The 24,545-nt window shown below is 36.9% G+C and overlaps 1 protein-coding gene across 1 annotated transcript in view; it reads right to left on the bottom strand.

Annotated features, from left to right (window-relative positions):
• Positions 1-22,951: 22,951 nt before the first annotated feature.
• The window catches only part of LOC109176433 (F-box/kelch-repeat protein At3g23880-like), a 5,719-nt gene continuing 4,125 nt past the window's right edge, over positions 22,952-24,545 (bottom strand). The window contains exon 3 of the mRNA XM_019325863.1: positions 22,952-23,271. Within this exon, the coding sequence (XP_019181408.1) occupies positions 22,952-23,271 (320 nt within the window). The remainder of the gene's footprint in view (positions 23,272-24,545) is intronic.

The raw sequence follows: 24,545 nt of genomic DNA, 5'->3' as shown, positions 1-24,545 counted from the left end.
TTGTTCCAACAGTTGTTCTGGAAGGAGTGGAGAAATCATAAGAAGTTGGAGCCACTGTTGAAATTTCGGAGGCAAAGGAGAAGAACAACCAGAAGAAAATGTTCAAATCTCATCCAATAACATTTTCGATGAGAGCAAATTTTCCAATGACTCTATCAACCTGGTGATTGACTAACTAGAAGGAACTAAGAGAGGTGTAGAAGAACCTAAGTTTCCCAAGGTTTGTGGATAAAGTTGTATAGGGTACTGAAACCAATAAAAAGGGCCTAAATTAGAGAAACACCCTATATACCAGAACTTAACGGGAATGTTCTTGATGTTCCAATGGTAGAAGGTATTGGAGGAGAAGTTGGTACCCAATAAGAACCTATGAGGAACAAGCTACAGAGAGTTGTGAAAAATATCTTCATTGTTTGTTGGACAAAAGAAAGAGCTTACATGCAGGAAGATGGTTACCCTCGTCCCTTATCAGTCCTCTAACAACCCTCGGTAAGCTGGAGCGTGTAGGTCTTGAATGCCCAGCTTTGAGACTAACAATTGATAAGGAGAAACTGGAAGGAATTTTGTAAACCCGTCAGTTGCCTGGTTGGATGATGAAACAGATAGTAACTTGACGAGCCCTTGAGTGACTTTCTCACGAACCACATGGCAAACGATTTCTATGTGCTTCGTTCCGTTCGTGGAAAACGTGGTTCTCGGCGATGGCAATCGCGGACTTGTTGTCGCCAAAATAATGTGGCTGCTCTATCTGTCTGAACATGCAAGTCTATCAATAAGGAGTCGAGCCACTGGATACAGTAGCTTGTTTTTTGTTTTTTTTTTTTTTAATTTCCAAGACACAGAGTAGAGCCAAAGAACACCCAATCGGAATCTGAGAAGGCGTTAAGCTGCCAGATACTGTTGGTTGGATAGAACAGCCCTTGGCCTGGAGCATCTTTGATATAGCAGAGGACACGGTGAGCCACCATCAAATGTTTGTCAGTAGGGCTGTCAATGAATTGACTTAACTTTTGGACAGGAAAGCTTATATCTGGCCGTGTTGCTGTGAGGTAGAGTAATCAGCCTACCAACCTTCTGTAACAAGCTAACATCATCAAGAATATTTCCATCATCATGTGTTAAGCGATGGCCTAGGACCATGGGAGTTTTAGCAGGCTTGTGGTCATGGAAGCCAGCTTCAGTCAAGATATCCAGAGTATACTTCTGCTGACAGAGATTGAACCAGGAGTCACACATTCTAGCCTCGATTCCCAGAAAATACCCCAAGGTTATGAGATCTTTGATCTTGAAAGCTGTATCAAGGAAAACTTTAAGTTCTTAAATGACATTAATGTCTCCACTTGTTACTAGAATGTCATCCACGTATACTAATAGAGCTATGAACAGTGCGTCGCAACCTTTAGTGAATAGCGAGGGGTCTGACTTAGACTGAGCAATCCAATATGTATTAGCGGTGCCATCAGTTTTGCATTCCATTGTCGGCTGGCTTGTTTGAGTCCGTATAACGAGCGCAATAATCTACACACTTGATTTGGCTTGGTGCCCTGAAAACCTGGAGGCAAAACCGTATAGACCTCCTCTTGCAAATCATCGTGCAAAAATGCGTTATTTATGTCTAACTGATGAATGTGCCAAGCATTAGAGGTGGCTATAGCTAGGAACATTCGAATGGTGGTTATACGAGCCACCGGAGAGAATGTTTCAATGTAGTCAACCCCGAGTTGTTGCGTATAACCTTTGGCCACCAATCTTGCTTTGTAACGTGATAAGCGTCAAAATATTCTAGTTTTTAACGACATTTCGAAGGTGTTTTATGCATAATTTAGCATTAAAGTCGTGTGCTTTATAGTAATTTACCCTAAAAACGTGATTTAGCATAAAGAAACCTTCACAATTGCACTTTTTATGTGTTTAGGTATTTTCGGATGAGAAAAGTGGCAAAGAAGGATCAAAAACGTAAAATCCAGAAAAATGTGCACCAAGACACCAGTCACGCCCGAGTCACGGCGTGACGGAGACGTGAAGACGCCCAATCCAATCACGCCGCAAGCCACGAACGTGACTAGCTACCTTCCCTATCGCGGTACTAGCTAATCTCACAATGCAATCGGCACACCATCATAATCTGTTTTCTTCCTTATTGTTTCAATCCTTTTTTTCCCCAAGCACCTTTGTTCCTACCTTTTTCTGCAACCATCACTTCACCACACTCTACTTTGATCAAGAATTCAAAACTAGATCTACCTCACCGTGACCCTTTTCTCAAACTTGCAAGTTATCATTCATTGAGTACGACAACCCGGGAATCTTTATTCCCAACCTTCTTTCCATCCACAGCTATCTATCCCGTCATAACGCTCAACCGTGCCGTCTGCCTTAAGCTTAATTTTGAACACCCATTTGCATCCCATGGGAACCTTTCCATGGGGTAACTCAGTCAACTCCCAAGCAGTGGCGGAGCCAAAATGGGGGCAGTGGGGTCAGCTTCCCCCACTCACCTCTTCCCATTAATATATATTCATATGTAAAGATGACCAAGTAGTTTAGCAGCTCAGTTGGTTAAATTATGGTTATGATATATGAAATGGTATGGGTTCAAATCCAACCTATAGTGCTTTAATATATTTTTATAACATTTCAAAGTGTTTTAAAAATTTCACCCTGCCCAAGTACAATTTTGGCTTCATTCCTAACTATCATATAGTCTATCATAAACATTTTATTATAATTTATTAATGTATTTGAACCGTATTATAGGTGTTTGATATTTTGGAATTAACAATTCTAAAATCATCTTAAATACGCCCCCACTCACTTAATTTTCTGGATACGCCACTGCTCCCAGGTATTGTTGTCTTGAAGAGCCTTGATTTCGGCATTTATAACTTCCTTCCAATGTTCACGTTTTACGCCTAGATTATATGTTCTAAGTTGAATAGTGGAAATGACTACTATAGAGAATGCTTTATGAACAGGAGTGAGGTGACTGTAGAAGTAGTACTTAAAGGGAAAGGGGAGCGTTTATGTTTAGCAAGGTGACACACATCACATGCAAAAGGCTTAGCAGAAGGTATAAAAATGTCTTTCAACAAATGCATTTTATTGGTTGGGGAGTGCCCCAAACGATGGTGCCAAGTTTCAGTCATAACCACATTCTTAGGAGGATTAATAGATTGCACTGGTGGTTCCATCAGCAAGTACAACCCCTTATACTGCTTAGCTAAACCAACTGTCATCCAAGTGTCTCCTGGATCAAGCATTGAGAGGATGAGAAAACCAGTTTATAAGGTGTGTTTTGAAGAAGTTTACTGACGGAGATGATGTTGAATTGGAAAGACAGGATATGCATAACATCCCTTAGCCACAAGTTACTGCCAAATTTTATGTTTCCTGTGTGTTTTATTGCCACTCTTTTTCCAGTAGGTATATTCACCTCCATTCCCTCATCCCTTATCAGTTGGGGAAAATATATTCATTGTTTGATGGACAAAAGAAAGAACTTACATGCAGGAAGATGGTTGCTGCCATCTTATATACATCGGGTATAACAGAATCAATAAAGGAGGAAAATACAAAATTACCCTCATCCCTTATCAGTCCTCTAACAACCTACCTAAAGAACTTCATCTGTTGAACCGGAGGCAAATTATGCCCTGGACCCATGTCCACAGTGAATTGTGGACACGGGTCCAAAACGACGTCGTTTTTTAAAAAAAACGCGTCATTTAGTTAAAAAAAAAAAAATTTGCGTGCGTTTTGCCGTTAACGGCGTTAACGGTGTTATTTTTTTTGGATTATGAATGTACAGTTATGCCGTTATGAATGTACAGTTATGCAATTATGAAATTATGAACACAGAGCTCTAACATTATGAACTTACAATTATGAACATATATAGTGATAAAATTATGACCATGGAGCTTTAAAATTGTGAATATAGAGCTTCGAAGATTATGAATGTACAGTTATGGAGTTATGAATCTACAGTTATGGAGTTATGAATCTACAGTTATGGAATTATGAATGTACAGTTATTGATCGAATTATGAACAAAGAGCTCTAACATTATGAACTTACAATTATGAACATAGAGCTCTAAAATTGTGAACATAGAGCTCTAAAATTGTGAACATAGAGCTTCGAAAATTATGAATGTACAATTATAGAGTTATGAATGTACAGTTATGGAGTTATGAATGTACAATTATGGAGTTATGAACGTACAGTTATGGAGTTATGAACGTACAGTTATGGAGTTATGAATGTACAGTTATTAATAATATAGTAATAAAATTATGAACATATACTCCGATAACAAAGCTGTTTGAAATTAAAAAAAAAAAAAATAAAAAAAAAAAAAAAAAAAAGTAAATAACAGTGCCTAACGGGCACTGTTACCCGTGTCCAGCAAGCATGCTGGACACGGGTCCAACGCATAACGATTGTGAACCGGAAGCATTGGCCTTGATCCGGAACTAATTTTCATCCTCGATTTTAAATTTGACCATAAATGGTCCATTACTATTAATTTTGTGCTAGATTTGGTCCTTATTTGTACTAGTCAATGGACCATTTATGGTCATATTAAAAGTAAGTAAATGATGAAAATTATTAAAGATCAATAATCATAAGACAATTTATGGTCCAATTGAAAGTTCGACCCCTCCTAACAATAAACAAATGGGTACTTTTGATTCATAATTTTTAAACCCTTAGGATCCATAATTTAAATACAGTAGATCCATAATTTCTATACAGTAGATCTATAATTTCTATACTGCACTGATTTGTAAAATCATGGTTCAACAATTGGACTCTAAATTAAAGTATAAATTTTAGCTCACTGATTCTAGAAATTATGGATCTACAGTATAGAAATTATGGATACAGATTCGTGCGCATCATGTGCATGGTCGCACATGCTCACAGCATAATTTACCGTGTAATAGTTGGTAAACCAGTAAGATAAATTTTATCCATTTTCATCATATCATCCGGATCTATTGAAAAAAGGAAAAAACTTAAATGTTATTTGTTCCCAATTAGGAAAAGAATTAAGGGTGTAATTTAATCAGAGAAATTTTCATAATAGGAAATTTTTTAAGTTTATATATTCTTGAAAATACTATTTTCAAGAACATGCTATGCTTGAGAATAAATCTTTTATTATATAGGGTATTTCAATAATTTGATTGTTCAATAATCTCCATGCGAGGCACACTGTTAGATGGAGGTAGAATACCATGATACTGCCTTGAACCAGCCTGTTCATAGAATATAGGAATGGAAGTGGAGAGATTTGGCAAAGAAGGAGAGAACTGCTCTGCCTCTGGTTCCTCAAGGCAGTGATCATTAAAGCCCTTGCTTTTGGTTTGTTTCTCATAAGATGCAACCGAGTGACTCTTGTGTGGTCATCCACCAAGGTCAGGAAGTACCGTTCGCCCTTGATATATGAAACTATAAAAGGCCCCCATATATCTGCATGCACTAAATCAAAGCAGGCATTTGTAGAAGTAGTACTTAAAAGTTAAAAGGGAAAGGGGAGCGTTTATGTTTAGCAAGGTGGCACACATCACAGGCAAAAGGCTTAGCAGAAGGTATAGAAATGTCTTTCAACAAATGCATTTTATTGGTTGGGGAGTGCCCCAAACGATGGTGCCAAGATTCAGTGTTTACACTAGTCATAACCACATTCTTAGGAGGATTGCTACAATGGTGCTTGAGTTACTGCTGCATTGTCCCATTTGAGATTGATCCATGGCCATGATCCGATCCTTTGGAACTGCTCAGAGGTAACTCCAAGATCACATGTATTGTTAGAGGCTACTTCCATATTCTGTTGTTTGTTCTTGGACTTGTTGCCAGGTACACATCCCCGGAGATATCCATATTTTTTGTAACACTTTTCCACAAAAAGTGAATTTGTAGATTTATAATCAAATTAAACTTACGCATGGAATCTGCAAGATTTTAGCTCTATGCATGCAATAAATTAAAACCGGCACTCCATGGAAGAAATTTACCCCATATTCATGTTTCAAGCTTTCGTCTTTAATCTGTCTCCATTCTTCTATCCTCAAAATTACAATTGATAATATAATCGCTCAAAGTCATAACCCTTAACGATGCATTGGGCGTTAAGACTACGTCTAGTCCAAGAGTACGAAGCTTCACATATATAGAAAACTGTGTGTCTGTACATTTTAAAATGCAATGAAATTTGAATGTCAGTACAAAAAGATTCCAATAAATATTGCTAGTCATTACATCATTAATTAATTTAAGTATGTACATTATAGAATTAATTTATTTAGTTTTTAACTAATTATCTATAAGAATAAATGAATATTTAATTTTTAATTAACTGCTAATAAGAATTTTAAAAAATAAAATAGTTCCGACGTAGCTATTTAATTTGTCGCTATCTCTACTTACTATCCATCATCCCATTTATCACATTCATATTTCTTTTACTTGTTTTACTATTATTTCTAACTTTATCCCATCTACCTAACCACAAGCCCATAACAATGCAACCTACATAGTTACAATAGTAGTTGATACTTTTATCAATTGTCACTACATTTTTATTGCTTTATGTAGAAAAAAATTAATGTCAATTAGTTTCATATTTTATACACTGATAAATAAATAGATTTAAACACATTTAGTAGTTTTCTAATGAAAATGAAAACTTCTGAAATTTTTTAGAAGTGTATATATATATATATATATATATATATATATATATATATATATATATATATATATATGTGTGTGTGTGTGTGTGTGTGTGTGTGTGTGTGTGTGTGTGTGTGTGTGTGTGTATATATATGTTAGGAATATAGCGGAATAATGCGGAAGCGAAGAATCGAAAATTGAGAATTATAGAAGTTAAATAATAGGAATAGGGAAAATATAAAATGAAGAAATTCCAAAATAACAAATGAATAAAATATATATATATATATATATATATATATATATATATATATATATATATATATATATATATATATATATATGTATACTATGTGTATACGTGAGAAGACAATTAAGAGGAAATAAATGAATTCAATTAATTGATGTAAGAATGAGTGATTAACTACAAAGCAATACTGCTATTTATACTCTAAAAGAAGCAAGAAATGCGGTAAATGTGTGGAACCAAAAAAGGAGACTTGCAGTACATGGGAGCAATATGTGGACAATGGGAACACGTTGCATGGTGAGTGGCTGGTTAATTTGAGCCATATTTTAACAATCTCCACCTTGGATCAAATTCATTGTAGATTTAACAACTGGAACAGCCGACTAAACTCAAGCATGGCTTGAACTTAGCAATAGGAAAAGCTTCAGAATAGCAGGATGGATCACCATCAACTTCCTATGCCACTGAAAGAGCATAAGCAACCATATTGGTTTCATCGTCACAAGCGTACCTAACAGGTTTCTTGATTGTCCTCCTAGGCCGATCCATAGCAATGGAATACTCTCGTTGTGGCTCGACGAGAGGTGTTGTGCTAGTAGATGCATCATCTTTAGTATTACCATCAGCAGTAGTAACACTATCAATAGGCCTGAACTCAAACTCCACCTTATCATCAGTACTCTGCGTCTCACCTGTACTGGAATCTTTTCCAGAAGAAAGTAGTGCATTTTCGTCAAAAGTGATATCTCGACTCAGAATGATTTTCTGAGAATCAGGAGACCATAGACGATACCCTTTTGACTCAGAGGCATAACCAAGGAAAATGAATTTGACAGCTCTCGGGTTTAATTTACCCGTACTGGAATGAGCATAAGCAGGACATCCAAACACTCTTAAGATAGAGTAGTCAACAGGATTACCTGACCAAATTTCCTCTGGAATATTGAAGTCAAGGGATGAATGTGGAGATCTATTCACCAAATAGCAAGCAGTAGAAACGGCCTCGGCCCAAAAATCACGCCGTTTCCATAACCCAGCATTAGAGAGCATACAACGAGCTCTTTCCAATAATGTCCTGTTTAGACGTTCGGCAACACCATTTTGCTGGGGTTTACCAGGCAAGGTCTTGTGCCTGGCGATTCCATTTGCCGCACAGAAGTCATTGAAATCTGACTCACAGAATTCCAAGCCATTGTCTGTCCTGAGCTTCTTGACCTTTTTCCCTGTCTGAGTCTCAACAAGTATTTTCCACGTCTTGAAAATAGAAAATGCCTGATTTTTATGTTTCAGGAAATAGACCCAGACTTTACGAGAAAAGTCATCAATAATAGACATAAAATATCTACAGCCTCCCATAGACTGGAATTTAGTTGGTCCCCATAAATCAGAATGTATGTATTCTAATACATCTTTGGTACGGTGTGTAGCAGTAGAGAAACTAACCCTCTTTTGTCTCCCAAAAATACAATGCTCACAAAATTGTAATTTACCCGTACCTGAACCACCAAGGAGACCTTTCTTGCTCAGGAGATGCATGCCTTTCTCACTCATATGCCCCAGACGCATATGCCATAGTTGAGTGAGATCCGCATCAGACATCGATGAGGATACCGCTACTGAACCTGTCACAGTACTGCCTTGCAAGATGTACAAGCTTCCGGAACGAGAAGCTTTCAAGAGAATAAGAGAGCCTTTTATGACCTTCAGAAACTCCACCTTCAGCTATGTACTTGCACCCCAAAGATTCCAAGGTGCCCAAGGATATCAGATTGCGTTTCAAATCAGGAATATACCGAACATTGATAAGAGTCCTGATAACATTATCATGAGTTTTAATCTGAACACTTCCAATTCCACTAACCTTGCATTGGGTGTCATTACCCAGCAAGACAACACCACCATCAACCGGTTCCAGAGAGACGAACCAGTCTTTGTGAGGACACATGTGGAATGTACAACCAGAGTCCAGAATCCACTCGGTTTCGCTCCGTTTGCAACCGGAGCTAACAGATAACAAAACATCGCCTTCTGAATCACTTTCAACAACACTAGCTTCAGCGGACTTCTTTTCTCTCTCTTGCTTGTTTTTCAACTTGAAACATTCAGTCACATCAGGACCATGCTTCTTGCAGTACTTACAGGATTTGTTGGACTTATGTCCTTTGGACTTGGATCTAGAATTTTTATTGCTACTCCCTGATTCAAGTGAACGACCCCTTACAGTCAAGCCTTCACCTTTGTCCTCAGACTTAACATTGTCGAACGTAAGGGTATCACTACTATTACCATACAGCATAATTTCTTTGAAATGCTTGTATGAATTCGGGAGAGAGACAAACAATAAAACAGCACGATCCTCATCTTCAATTATGACATCAATATTTTCCAAGTCCAATAAAATAGAATTGAATTCATCTAAGTGAGATTTAATAGAAGTACCTTCCGTCATACGGATTGTGTACAAACGCTCCTTCAGGCGTAGCGTGTTCGCCAGAGTTTTGGCCATGTAAAGCGTATCCAGCTTGGACCATAAATCTGACGCAGTCGTCTCACTTAATACCTCACGTAGAACCTCTTTAGACAGGTTTCTTCTTCTTCCCAGCTAGTGCTTTCTTCAAACCGTTCTGGGTTAGAACGGCTTCCATCTGAACCTTCCAGATAGAAAAGCTAATTTTCCCGTCGAACTTCTCGATATCGAACTTGGTAACAGTCGACATCTTTGAAAATAACTCTCAATTAAACCGCTCTGATACCACTTGTTAGGAATATAGCGGAATAATGCGGAAGCGAAGAATCGAAAATTGAGAATTATAGAAGTTAAATAATAGGAATAGGGAAAATATAAAATGAAGAAATTCTAAAATAACAAATGAATATATATATATATATATATATTAATAATCTCAAATGAGCATACAAAAGAGAATATATATATATATATATATATATATATATATATATATATATGTATACTATGTGTGTACGTGAGAAGACAATTAAGAGGAAATAAATGAATTCAATTAATTGATGTAAGAATGAGTGATTAACTACAAAGCAATACTGCTATTTATACTCTAAAAGAAGCGAGAAATACGGTAAATGTGTGGAACCAAAAAAGGAGACTTGCAGTACATGGGAGCAATATGTGGACAATGGGAACACGTTGCATGGTGAGTGGCTGGTTAATTTGAGCCATATTTTAACAATATATATATATATATATATATATATATATATATATATATATATATATATATATATATATATATATATATATATATATATATATATATATATATATATTTTGGTTCCTGTGAGGTCAGGTCTTCCCGTGCGGTCAGTGCGGCATACACCATTAGGTATGCATAAATACACCATACAGTGTTCGAAAATACACCAGAATGAAATGTCAAAAAATACACCACTTAAAAAAAAGTACACCACATATAATGGTGTATTTAGAAACACTGTGCGGTGCATTTATGCATATCTAATGGTGTATGCCGCACTGACCGCACGGGAAGACCTGACCTCACAGGAACCTGACCCTATATATATATATATATATATATATATATATATATATATATATATATATATATATATATATATATATATATATAGAGAGAGAGAGAGAGAGAGAGAGAGAGAGACAGAGAGAGAGAACTCAAAGAAAATGCAAAAGCGAATTCAAAACTTTAAAGTCAATGGCTGGGGTGTTATGCCACACTTAGGTTACTCTTATAAACCCAAACGCACAGGCTTACAAAGGTTCTAACTACAAACCGTTTACAAGGTACAAACGAACCAACAACAGAACAATCTAGGTTCTCTTAGAATCAACTAAATCACCCATTCTAGACAGCGCTCTTGAGAAGCATCTCTAAGCCAACCTGAAATTGTTTTAGAAGAATTAGCGAATAACGCTAAGTAAAACCACTCTAACACGTAGAGATACATAAGTATACTTTTATACTCAAAATATGTTTTGCAATGGTATATATATATATATATATATATATATATATATATATATATATATATATATATATATATATCATACCAACGAACTCAGCTGAAGGATTTCAAAAGATAGATAATCAACAAAGTTCAATTCTAGGGGCTCTAGACCCAATCAATAGAATACTCAAATGACTCCAATTCAAGAAAGTCAATGGGGAATCAACTCAACTCAACTTAGATTCAAGATATCAACACCAAAGCATAAACAGGATACAATTCCAAGAGTGAACACATCAACAAGTTACTGTGGTATATATATATATATATATATAGCCAAAGGAATCTATATAACAATAGCCAAATACTCAATATCAATATTAATATCAAATCAATATCCAACCGAACTCCGATTCAACTTGTACACCAAAAGTCCAACCTGTACATCAGTCCAACCTTATCCATCCAAGTGAAGCCTAAGCTTCTAAAACCAATCCAAATGAAGCATAAGCTTCTTCCACCAATCCAAATGGAGCATAAGCTCTACAATTCCACCAATCTAATTCTCGAAGCCCAATAATACAATATAATCAAAGAAGTGTATATATACATAACCACATGTAGCACACAAGCCATATGGATATCAAGGGACTAGGATTCAAGATAGAATAATGATCCATAAACTAAGCAAAAGAATGTACAATGTACTCAAATAACTCAAAAATGCACCAAAGACAGATCAACAATGCACGGGGAATCAAAGGAATGCATTCTGGAAATTAACAATTAAGACCTTACGGTCAGATGTCACGGGAAAAGGAAGCCCGCCACACTCTACCACACGAGGGAAACGGGTGTGTGCAACGGGCAAAGAATTTCCGTCGCACACCCCTACAAGACACCTTCCGAGTGTCGCTCACGGGCATCTCATGTTCGCGAAACATGCTCGCAAGGCCAAATTTACAACAGAAACAGTACGAAGCAGACTACACAACAACAATGCTATTTCATCACAACAAGCGCTAAAACACATCAAAAAGACTATTCCAACAACACTAGAATGCCAACAAATCATAGGACATCAAAGATAGACATCATAGCTCAAGATTAACACCAAGAACACTCAAAAACAATGCTCATATCAAGATATAACATCAAGAATATACCCGAGGAATTCCAAGAACATCAAGACCATTTATATAAATTGGAAATAGGTTTTGATGGATATGGAGTTTACCTTTTAAGCTAGCAAACCAATCCTCAAACACCCAGCATCAACCTAACAACTTATCTCCGTCTTGAACCTCTAGGAATCCCAAAACTCCAATGTAGGAAGAATAAGAACATGCATTAAAGACTATGAAATGTGAAGGGAAAATGCAAGGTGAAAGATGATCTTACTTTATTTTGGTGGAAAGATGCATAAAAGAGTAATCTTGGTAGAGTTTTCTTTGTAGAAGATGAAGGAGATTTTCTTGTACTTTGAGGGGAAAATGGCGTGAAAGAGTAGTATGGTGTAGTAGGGAGGAAGACAAAGTATTGGGATATTATTTGTAGGGAAAATGGCGTGAAAGAGTAGTATGGTCAGAGTTTTGATTGTCGCGATTCAATTATCGTAAATATCCGATTCTTGGATCTTAAATTTTGATACCCTGTTTGGTTTTTGCAAAAAAAAAAAAAAAAAAAAAAAAAAAAACACATCTTTTGATATTAGAATAACAAATAAAACACGAAAAATTTAGAATAAATCCTTTCTGGGATCTCAGGGTGTGAGAATAAGATATTCAATTTTGGTGCTTGGTTTGGAAATTAATAATTTTGATGTTTTTTTTTTTTTTTGGTAATATTCTGTGAAGTTAGGTTTTTATTTTTTTAAGTTTGTGTATGGAAAAACAAGGCAGAGGGTATTAATTACATAAAATAATGATTTAAAATGTTGTGAGCTTTATGTTCTTAAACTGGGACATTAGATTGTCCTGTTAATTGCAAATAGTGTATTTCATTCTTTAAACTTCAATTGAATGTATATATAGTTCATCATTTGTTAAGCTATTAGGCAATCTTGATTATCATATTAACTTTTCTGCTAATATGAAAGAGAGGGCATGGTGAACAGAAATGAAAGAGAGGCAAGAGTGGTGAAGATAGAGCCTCCAGAAAGAGTGTCAGGACCAACTAAAAGCTACTAGAAGAAGTGTTGCCACTGTTGAAATCTTTAGGCTGAATTCTAAAATTGTTTTCTGTATAATTATTTGTTATTTTTTTTTTTCTTTACAAATTAAAATGGCGAAATGCATTGGATCAAGCTATTAATTTTAATGGCAATTTAGTAAATACTTTGAATTATTTTTTAAAGAATCCGACGTGTTTTAATTTTTCCGGTGACCGGAGTGATTAAATTTGGTAGTAAAACAATAGTTGTGGGATGAGTACACTTTTGGTAGGAATTAAACATGTGGATCAAAATTATCATTTTGCTAATACTCAGACTAAAATTGATGAGGATTGCGTTTAGGTGCGAATTAAGTGCCCACTCATGAGAGGAATGAGAATGCATGTCATCCGTTCATGTGTTCAGATCTAACGGATGAGAAACACTGTTTTTTTTTTAAATAAAAAAAACACGGTGGTATTTTCGTAAATAATTTAACATCGAAGTGCAAGTAAAATTTATTACAAGTGCAAGTAGCAGTTTCATATAGTGCACCTCAGTGAATGTAAAATGTAGAGTTAAATCCACTTTTGGTCCTACATTTATTGCGCATTCGACACATTTTGCACGCTTTTATTAATTTTGACAGATTTTGCCCGCTTTTATTAATTTTGCCACATTTTGTCCAAACTGGAACAAAAAAATGTCGGTAGCAGTTGTTTCTTAAAATGAATGGTTCATTTTATTTTGATTTTAGTATTTTTTTTAATGATTTTCCTTATTTACCCTCTATTATATTATTTTCTTCGCTTAAATAACCCTAAATTCCGTTAGTATAAACTTTTGTAACGGAATATTCCGTTAATTTTTTTTTTTTTGAAAGCATTTCGTTAACTATTTATTATTCTTAACATATATACACATTAATTTATATAAGAAAAGGTCTTAGGTTCGAACCCCATCCCAATGAGAGTTGGCATAATTGTTAAACATATATTATGAATATGTTAAAATATATAATATAAAATATAACATAAATTTTGGTAAAATAATTAGCCCGACTAAATACATAGCATTCAAAGTTGAGCATCAAAGATTGCAAATCATGAACTTTAAAAATCATTTGATTTTCATGATTTTTAAAAAAAAAAAAATTAGGTTTTTTTTTCTTTTTTTTTTTTTTTCCAAACTGTGCATTTATTTCATATCTCAAAAAGGCCAAAGCCTACATAAAGACGCCATGGCCCCAAAAGTGAGCCATGGCTCACAAAGAGTATGATATGTACAAGGGTGGCCCAAAAGTGACCACCCTAACACAAAATTATAAAACAAATGGCCTAAGGCCTAAATCAAAACACAGCCAAAATGGCCTAAGTATCATCAAGGCCTTCGGCCTTCTCAACCCAAAACTGGCCATAAGGCCTTCCACCATAACCGGCCATAATGGCCTACTCCCAACCGACCCACGGCCATAATAAGCCAGGTGGGCTTAGCCCATATCCACAAGTTGCCCACGCCATCAGAAAATTCCTTGGGCTAATTAATTAAATTAGCCCAATCTTGCAAACAAGAGAACCGAACCCACAGCCCATAACATTCCTTAAAAATCCCTTGGTCCACCAAGTATGATGGACCAACCTTATACCTCCCACAGACCCAGATTCCTGCCTTCTTAAGCTGCTCATTCATTGAGCATCATGAGCCTAAAATCTATTGTGATCCAAAAAAAAAAAAAAAAAAAAAAACAATACCACTCTATATAAGGCACACACAAGACATCATTTCCCATGATAGGATCAATCCCATGGCAACCATTCCCTCCACGAAAGCTTTGGCAAATGGCTGCAGACCATAGCATATCTTAACAACTCCATTCATATTTTGTAGATCAGAATCCATTATGTACTGTCCTGATTCTCCTTGTTTAATCCCAGCTTCATATCACATATGAACCTCAGCCTTTCCAAATCCACTCCAATTCCAAATTCCAGCACTTCTAATCACCATTGGCAATCTGCAGATCATACCTGCAGGCCCCCTTTCAGCTTCATCAATCCTCAGAGAGCCTTGTATCTACATCTTCCTTCTGCAAATCATCTCATCAAAACTCCAGGTTCCCCACAGGGGGGTTAGTTCACAGCAGCAGCCATCCACCCCAATAGGTTGCTGCTGTCTAAAGATTTCAGTTTTCATGAGGATAGCCTGGGCCATGTCTTCTCCAGGTCCATCTACAAATCTTCCCTCCAATCAATTCCAGATTTGCCCTTAATTGACAGCCCAACTTAGTTGATGGATCAAAGCAGTCCTCTTCTAGCTCAGACTTAGCCAGTTCAATAAGAATAATGCAAGCCTTTATAGCCATGGCATCCTCATCCTCCACATGTCTTTTTTCCTCTTTATCATATACCACATCCATATAGGACTTTATGACCTTCAACACCCCATCCATCCAATCATAACTAACCTTCTCTATTACCTCACTCATCCACACCTGACAATCTTCAAGATATCCCTCCCCCTCACTTTCCCCTTCCTCATCATACTCTTCTACACTATCATCATCTAGTTCATACCCCTCTTCTTCATCATTATGAACCAGCTCAGCTTCACCACCCCTTACTAGCTCCCCAGGTTCCTCCTTTTCCTTCCCACCCTTTTTTGATATCTCTTTCAATTTCTCCATATATAACACCTTTGTTTTTTCCACTATTTCTCCTTTCCTTTTTTCAAACTCTTGTAGCCCCATCAACAATTAGGTTAAGTTGTTGTTTTTTTTTTTTTTTTTAATTATTATTATTATTATTATTATTATTATTATTATTATTATTTAGAACCAAACTTAAATATTTCAATTATGCTTTTGCATTATTGGAATGATTTAGGTCATTATGGTATTACTATTTTTTGTATTTTTTTTTATAATGGTACAATTGTACATTACTTTATAAATATTATACTATTATTTTTTTATTGGACAAAATTGTTCTTACATCATTTCTCATCCCTGGGTGCCTAACTACAAAGTTGTTGATCATAAATACAATTACACATAGACTCTAAAACGGTAGGATCATTTTCCAAATAATTGACAATGTTAACATGCATCCTACTAGCTCCAATTGAACAAGTTTACACATTAAAATTTTATCAATGCATGAAAACCTCTAAAGAAATTTGTAAGTTAACTTTTACTATATCATTATAACAATATCTATTGTAACCATATATTTTGAATTATTTATTATCATCCCCTATTGACAACAATTGTAGCAATTGTCATTGACAAACTCTCAAAACAAATTGTCTCAACAAGGAATGAAAATTTAAAAAAATAATCATTGATTTCATTATTGTTGATGAAAGGTATGTACGACATTTTATTACTCTTATTAAATTAAATAAAATAGTAGCTACAACAAAAAATAATACATATGCATTTAATTAATTTAGAATTAGATGTCTATAATGACTTATTTTTTAAAAAAATATTCATTATAGAAAAATTTAAAAGAAATATAATTTTATTAGTTATATTATCTTTATTTTCTACCATTCAAAGATTTCTTACTGTTGGTTTTTGGGTTTTCGGGCCCAAGGAGGTCCAACACAACCTTTGATTGGTGGATTCAACTTTCTCAAAAATTGATCGCAAAGATGGATAATCGAGTATCTAGGAAGTTTGTGTTGGTTTATTCTCTGGGCATGGACTCGCCCCTCTTACAAGTGTGGAGGGGCCTTTATATAGTAGGTTCCTCTCCAGACGAATTGAAGCACATTAAACATCGCCTTCAAGGCTAATTACACTATAAGACCGTTCGGTCGCTGTTACTGAGTCGGCCAACGACTCTTTGGCCCTCTAACGGCCCGTTTGATCGAGTCCTCTTGAATGCCGCATTGAGTGCTCCCTCAACGGCTCTTAGACCGACTTGAATGCCTCTTACTGGCTCCTGGGCCGAGTTTCCTTTCGTACTTGGGCCTGGGCCGACTCCTGGACTCGGCCCAGGCCACCATCGGGCTTCTTCTTTTACTAACCATCATCTGCTGTCTTGGGCCCCTTCTCTCTTGGGCCGTTCTTCTTGGGCCGGGGTCCTCACCCCATCAACTAATCCCTCACTTTTTCATACCCAGGCCAGTAATCCGGGTTTGGGAAAGTAGTAACTGTCCATCTTCTCCTTCATCGGATCCCGTCTTTAAAGAGACCTCATAACGTCCGGATCCTCTGCTATCTTCCCGAATTCAGCGGAGCCGTTTGGATTGTCCCTGCTCCGCATGGGTCCTTTAAATAGCCTCTTATCTTCTACGTCCCTTCTCACTTGGTCAACCATGGGTCGCTTGCCTCTGAAGGGAAAGTGGATCGACTTTGGGTCTCCTCGACGCCCTCTGCCTTCCAAGCGGACTCGACCTGAGAGGGAGAATAAGAAGAAGGCTCCTTGCCCGTCTTCTCAGAGGTCCCCCTCCGGTGCTACTTCCTCCATTCAACAGCCACCGACCTCGATTCGTACGGAGAATGCTCCGACTTCACTCAGTCCGCCGCCTCCGGGTACTGCCAGGGTGACTGCTCAGGATGGATCTTTTGTGGAGGTGGCCGTCCCTGAACAGTTGACCTTTCATATGACCTTTTCCATTCCGCTTGATGACCTGGACAGGCCGGCTACGGGCCTGATGAATGACGCTGACTTCGCTCGATACTTGGAGATGTATCCTGATGACGAGGAGCCGGTGGTGTTGCCAATCATGCCAACCTTCTGGGATACTTTCTGTCCATCTCCCACTAGGCTGCCCGGGGAGGCGTTCTTTGGGAGCGACTCCTCTTCACCCGGCGAGTGATGGCTTTGGTCGAGATTGGTTTCCATATTGCCGAGTGGGGCTGCATAGGAGCATTTTTTATTTATTCGTGATGTAATAAGCTCCTTATCTTGTGTATTTCTCGTCTCTTATAATAAAATTAGGTTTCCCTCTTGGAGGGCTTCATTTCTTAATTCTTTGGATATCCATCCTGGTTCTTCGGCCGACTCGCCCTAGAGTCGGCCACATTGTCAGGCCCTTTTCAGTCTGACGCCTGCAAATATTCCCCGTATCCTGGGTGAATCTGCCCTTTTCAGTTCAGCGTGCAAATTTCACTCTTTTCGAGAGGATTTGACGGAACTCCCTCCTGACAAAGATTCTGGCCTCTCGTCTGTTCTGGCCTGATTATGGCAGTTTTACTATAATCTCCGTGATTTCCGCCTAGATATTCGCCCTTCTGAGGCTATATAAAGGCATCTCATGCTAGTGATTCATACCACTTCTGTTCATAGACCTTTGATCATGAGCTACAGAGTCGGCGATCGTCGCTTCTCCATTCGCAACAAGGAGCATGCGCGCCTGGAAGAGCTAAGGCAGAAAAGGCTGGCCAACGGTGGACGTCTGGTGGCGACTCAAGCTCTAATCCTATCGTGGTGTCCCCAGATATGCTGGACTTGGCCCCCGTGGAATCGGCTGATGGCAAGGTGGAACCAGTGGTGAACGATCCGGGCCCGGAGGAGGAGGAGGTATGGGAGGTTCCTCCTCTTTTTGGCGTAGCCATGTCTCCGAGTGCCTTGGAGAGGCCCTTGCAGATGATTAATGACGGGAAGCCGGCCGTGTATCTAGACAAGGTGTCGGAGCCTCAGCCGAGTCCTCCACCTTTCCGCCCTCAGTACTTCTTGGAATTTTTGTGTCAGCCGAGTCCTCCACCTGACGACGTCGAAGGGCCATTGGTTTTGTTTCAATTAAGATTTGGCTCTTGTGGGAACTTTTTTAATTGGTTTTGCCTGGTCGAGGTGTTACCGTATATTCCTGCCAGCAGAGCATGTTAGCACTGCCACCCATTATGATGGGTGTCTAGAGGTGTTAATGGCAGGTGGTGGGGACTGTTTTTGTTCTCTTCGGTGCTGCGAACTTTCCCCTAGCCATTTCCGTTTGACGAATGTCGGTGGTGGTGTCGTTGGTCGTCCCGATTGGCATCCTGGGCCGTAGCACCGTTGGAGTGGTGATTTTGTCGTTCGCTTACGGTAATGCAGCGCCGCCGAGCCATTGTCTGAGATGATGGGTTTGCGATTTCGTTTTCCATAAGCGTCTTCATTGAGGGTTGCCAATATGTCTTCGTTGGAGTGGCTGTCTACCGGCGTCTGCATGAAGTCTGGTTAGCTACTAGTCTTTTGCCGTCGTTTTCGGCGGGCAGCAGACGGGTTGAGAAGCTCTGGACGAAGGCGATACAGACGTTGCGCTATTACCACTGCTGGAAATTATGGAATTTCCGACCACCTGAAAGTGATCTTAAATCAAGTCGAAAGCCTTGTTCCGACCACTTTTGGTTTTCGGAAAAATCATTGTTGCTATTTCCGACCACTTTTTGCTTTCGACTTGATTTAAGATAACTTTCATGTGGTCGAAAATTTCATAATTTTCAGCAGTGTACTACTCCATTAATGATCTTCAATATTACGCTTTTCTCACTTCCTCATAGAATTGGTACTTCAATTGATTACCATTATTATTGTTTATTTTGGAGCCATTATTCCGGAAATCCCGTCCTTGTGTTTCTTGTCCTTAATTAAAGGGTGTAGTTTTTCAAATTGGTTAGGATTGTATTGCTTCCTGGTATTTGCAGTATGTTTTAGAAAATTACCATGATTGTGCTAATTTCTTTAATTATGGTGATAAAAAGTTTCGTCTAAACCTTTTTTTTTTAATATGCCTTTATGCGGACTTGTTACACGGCTTAAGTTTTAAGTATTAAAATTTCCCCAAAAATGTTTTAAAGGCTTGCGGTTTCAGCAATTGCTTTTCCATTTTAAATCACTTAATGGTTATAATATAATATTATGTGATTATTCTGGCTCTTCATTGCAATTATGGAATTTTGCTATTTGTCATGATTTGATAATATTTTTAATATGGAGTGTGATTTTGAATCACAGTTCCGAAAAAGCATATGGTTATGACAATTGAATATTATTTTATTATTGTCATAATAATTTAGATTATGATTTTAACAATCATATTTTGAAATTCATTTGAATTTGCTTGTCCAAAACTTTTATGGTAATAATGATGATATTATGTAATATTTAATAATAATGATGATTATCATTATTATAATTAAATGTTGTTCGGTTACAATTAAGAAAATTGATAATTCCGTTATTACTGTTACGTACTAATTATTAGAATTATTATAGTAATAACAATTATTGGTTTTTGAACCGATGGATCAATGTTTTGTGCCAAACTGTCGCCAAACAATACCGCCGAACTCTCAGTATACGAGAGTACCATTAAATAATAAATATAATAGTCACATACCGCCGAACTCATGAGCAAAGCTCAAGTCACATCACCACCAATTTCATTCATAGTCACACATAGTCATCATCAAGAGGATTGAGGCTCATCAATGATTGAGCATCTCCCACCATGTCATTGACCTCATTTTCCCCCCTCTCTTGCCAAACATTGAAAATCAAAAAATATTTTCGAGAAGTCATTTTCTGGTTTCGAAACACACCCTAATTGTTTACAATTTGAACACAGAGTTCATCAATGACTTTGAACGCGATTAACTCAGCTTAACACAAATTGTACGCGTATAAAACTGCCTAAATACACTTAAGGAAAATATATGAAATGATGTTTATACATACATATATATATATATATATATATATATATATATATATATATATATATATATATATATATATATATATATATATATAAAGAGAGAGAGAGAGATGTTATAGAGATATTACAAATGATCCAAGAATGAGAACCCCAGGATCCAAGAAGGCAACCTAGACGAAGAAAGTGACCCGAGCCCAAAGAAGTGACCCGAGCCCATGTCAGAATTGCCTTGGTCCAGATTGCATTAATTGCTTGGCCCGAACCACCTTGGTCTCGATCGCCTTCTTTGGGCTTGGGTCACTTTCTTCGTCTAGGTTGCCTTCTTGGATCCTGGGGTTCTCATTCTTCGATCATTTGTAATATCTCTATAACATCTCTCTCTCTCTCTTTATATATATATATATATATATATATATATATATATATATATATATATATATATATATATATATATATATATATATATATATATATATATATATATACTTACCCTGAGTTAGGGGTGATCGTTCCTGTTCCGGTTCCGCAAATGACCAAACAGGAAATGGAACCTTATAGTACGGTTCCGGTTTATGAACCAACGGTTCTGATTGGAACCGTCGGTTCTAACCGAATTTAAAAAAAAAAAAAAAAAAAAAAAAAAAGAAAGTGAAAAAGTGAGACCATTGCCTCTTTGGCCTTTGCGCCACTGCCCACTGCCCACTGCCCAATGTGGCAGTGAGGTAGTATGCTGCAAGCCTATGCCCTGCTGCCATCATTTTAAATTATTTCTTCTTTTTTTTCGGTTTGGAACCGGAACCGTCTGGTTCCGGTTCCTTTATTTCACAAAACTTAATCGGAACCTTATTGGTTCCAGATAGGAATCGGAACCATACGAACGGTTCCGGTTATTACAGTGATGATTACGGCTCGAATCGCCGTGGTCACCCCTACCCTGAGTTTAGCTAAGTTTGCTATACTTTTCTTGTATAAATAGCTCATGTCATAACTTAGATAAATCATGTTCTATTCTTACAAAACTCTTGTAACGTTATTTTATTAATCCACTCAATATTATTATTACAATTATCTCTTGATCTTTTACTATTTTACCCCATTAATTTATGCAAATTTATTGATTCATCCATATCATGGGTCATTTTTTTTTTTTTTGAAAGCGGGTCATTTTGTTCTATCAAGATGAATTAAATCATATAAGGAAGTTAATTCATAAAATCCATAAGGAAATTAAATAAAGGAGGATAATACATATACGAAGCTCCCGATATGCATTTACGGAAATTAGAATGGAAATCTGCCTAAATGCAATTAATGTGATTATAATGGAATTACATTGTGAATTTGTGATGGATTTATGAAACCACTTTACATCATGAAACCACTTTACAAAAAGGGGATAGGAAAATTATAATAATATTATTGCTACTAATTGGAGCCTTAAGTTCAAAAGATTATATAAGACTCGAAATTATAATTCAAGGAATAGATAAATAATAAATAAAGGAGCCCAAATAAGGAGCTAGGAATAAAGGCCAAATTAATTGACCATGAATAAATGTGTATTTCTAATATGTTGAATGTACATTATTTGTGTACTAAACGTTTATTATTTGATAGTATATACCAAATAATGTATCTTTTAAAAATGAATCTTTAGTATAATAAAAATGTACTTTATGTAATCGAACCCAAGTGTCAATATTAGAAGTCATGATAACACGGGGCGCCGTTGACACGATGGAGAGCGCTCGACGCCCACTAGCCACACTATTGTAGCTCGAGGAGTTCAGGAGACCCTTTTTTTCGGCCGGTAGGGACCACTGGCCTTGAGACCGCCCCCCCGCCCCTTAGCGGTAAGTTGGTAAACCCCATGGGTCAACCTACCCCTCTATACTCAACATATATTCCACCCCCCCCCCCTCTCCCCCCTTCACACTCTCTCTGTATCGCCTCACACCCAAGTCCGTAATGGATGGGTGTTAATATTATAGCCCAAAGTCACAACCTTTACACTAAAATGCAATGAAATTTAACTTAGAAACATTTCTATCTTACCTGTGTTGCATTCACACAAATCTATAGTTCACCAAAATGGCTAGGAAAATGTTCACAAAGCTCATACACAAATGATACAATTAAAAAATTAATACTATTTTATACTTAATTCAACACGATTATAAAGCCATTGATGAACTCTAAATCAACCATCAAAAAGCAAAATTTTCTTCCTCCAACATGACATGAACAATTAATTTACAGACCCGTCATGGTGAAACAAGGGTGTCCACATAACTAGTAACCATATAACCAAGATCATAGGGGATATTAAAATTCTTACCCCTTCTAGCGTTTGGTCTATGGAGCTTCAACTGATGCCCAACCATCATTAGAATATCACCATTTTCCGAAACATGTACAATTGCGAGTTTAGCATTACACAGAGCCATGTATGCCGTGTTCTCTGAACCCCGGGGAAGTGGATGATGAACTGGTAAGTTTGAAATGCAGACTAGTTTAGTCCATGATTCTTCAACTCCAAACTCATTCATCACCCAAACTTCCATTTGACGTTTGAGATGAAAACCTGCAAAAAGCAATCCTCTTGACTCACCTACACAAATGGCAGCCCCATGTTCATGGCTGGGTAACGCTATAGCTTTGGCTGTTTCGGTGGTTAATTAAAAGAAATATATTCCAATTCCAGTCACTGTCATCTAAGTTGTTGTTGCACCAGTTGAGACTACCACTCACAAACACAGCAATTCTGGGATAAACAAACCCACTACTAAACCCTCTATCACATCTTTTCCATGTCCCAAGCTTTAAAAACTATACACCAAAACCACATATTCATCATCACCATTATTGTCACCATAATAAGCATAAACAACCTTGTAGTCGTCATTATGCATGTCGTATCCAAATCCAAATATGCTTATGTAGCTGAACTGCCATACGTCTGGGATTGTCTTGACGTTTCCATTTAATGAAGGGTTCCAAATCATTATTTGATACGGTTTAGCACGAAAGCAAAAGAGCCCATTGCAAGAACCCAAAAATTCAAAACCATCTTTAGGATTAAGACTGAGCGGTCAATTGTAATAAACTTTCGAAATGATGATTGCTTGTTTTCTGTAATAGAAAACAAGGACATATAGCTAATCCGATTTACACTACTATATGTCATGACCTTAATATCCTTTTTCGAATGAAAATTTAAGTGCAATTTGACAAATTCTGGAGATGATATAAAGCACGCCAAACTTTTGAAACACACCTAAATTGCAGTTGAGATTTCACAGCAGCCTTTTAAGGATTTCTGTGATTATATCTTGATTCAAATTTTCTTGTTGCATATGGCGCTTTGGAGTAGGGAGTGACATCCTGATTGTGTGTCTTAGATAAAAATTCCTTTTGTTATCTGAAAATAAAAAATATATATATAATTATATATTTTAACCCAACTCTGATCTATTTCTCACTATATCCACAAGAAATTTAAATGTGAGTACATACAAAATGAATAAAAGCCATACAAATTACAAAAATATTCCAAAAAGGAATTAGTTTAACAACAAGGAATTAGTTTCACTTATTTTATAGCGTTACTTCACCCACCTACCTAACCATCAAACACACCTACCTACCCCTACCATCACTATTTCCTATATTCCTATAATATAATCACATTCTTTTTACGCACTATAACCTATTTATTTATTCCTACTAGCTATCACCTACCTATTTAATCCATCCCCAACTATCAATGCTCCACAACTGTCTACTTACCCATTACTGCATATGCATCTATTGCATTCATATTTCTTTTACTTGTTTTACTATTATTTCTAACTCAAT

This window comes from Ipomoea nil, unplaced genomic scaffold (genome assembly GCF_001879475.1).
Source record: "Ipomoea nil cultivar Tokyo-kokei standard unplaced genomic scaffold, Asagao_1.1 scaffold0706, whole genome shotgun sequence".
Classification (NCBI taxonomy): domain Eukaryota; kingdom Viridiplantae; phylum Streptophyta; class Magnoliopsida; order Solanales; family Convolvulaceae; genus Ipomoea; species Ipomoea nil.
This window is presented reverse-complemented; position numbering and strand designations above follow the sequence as displayed.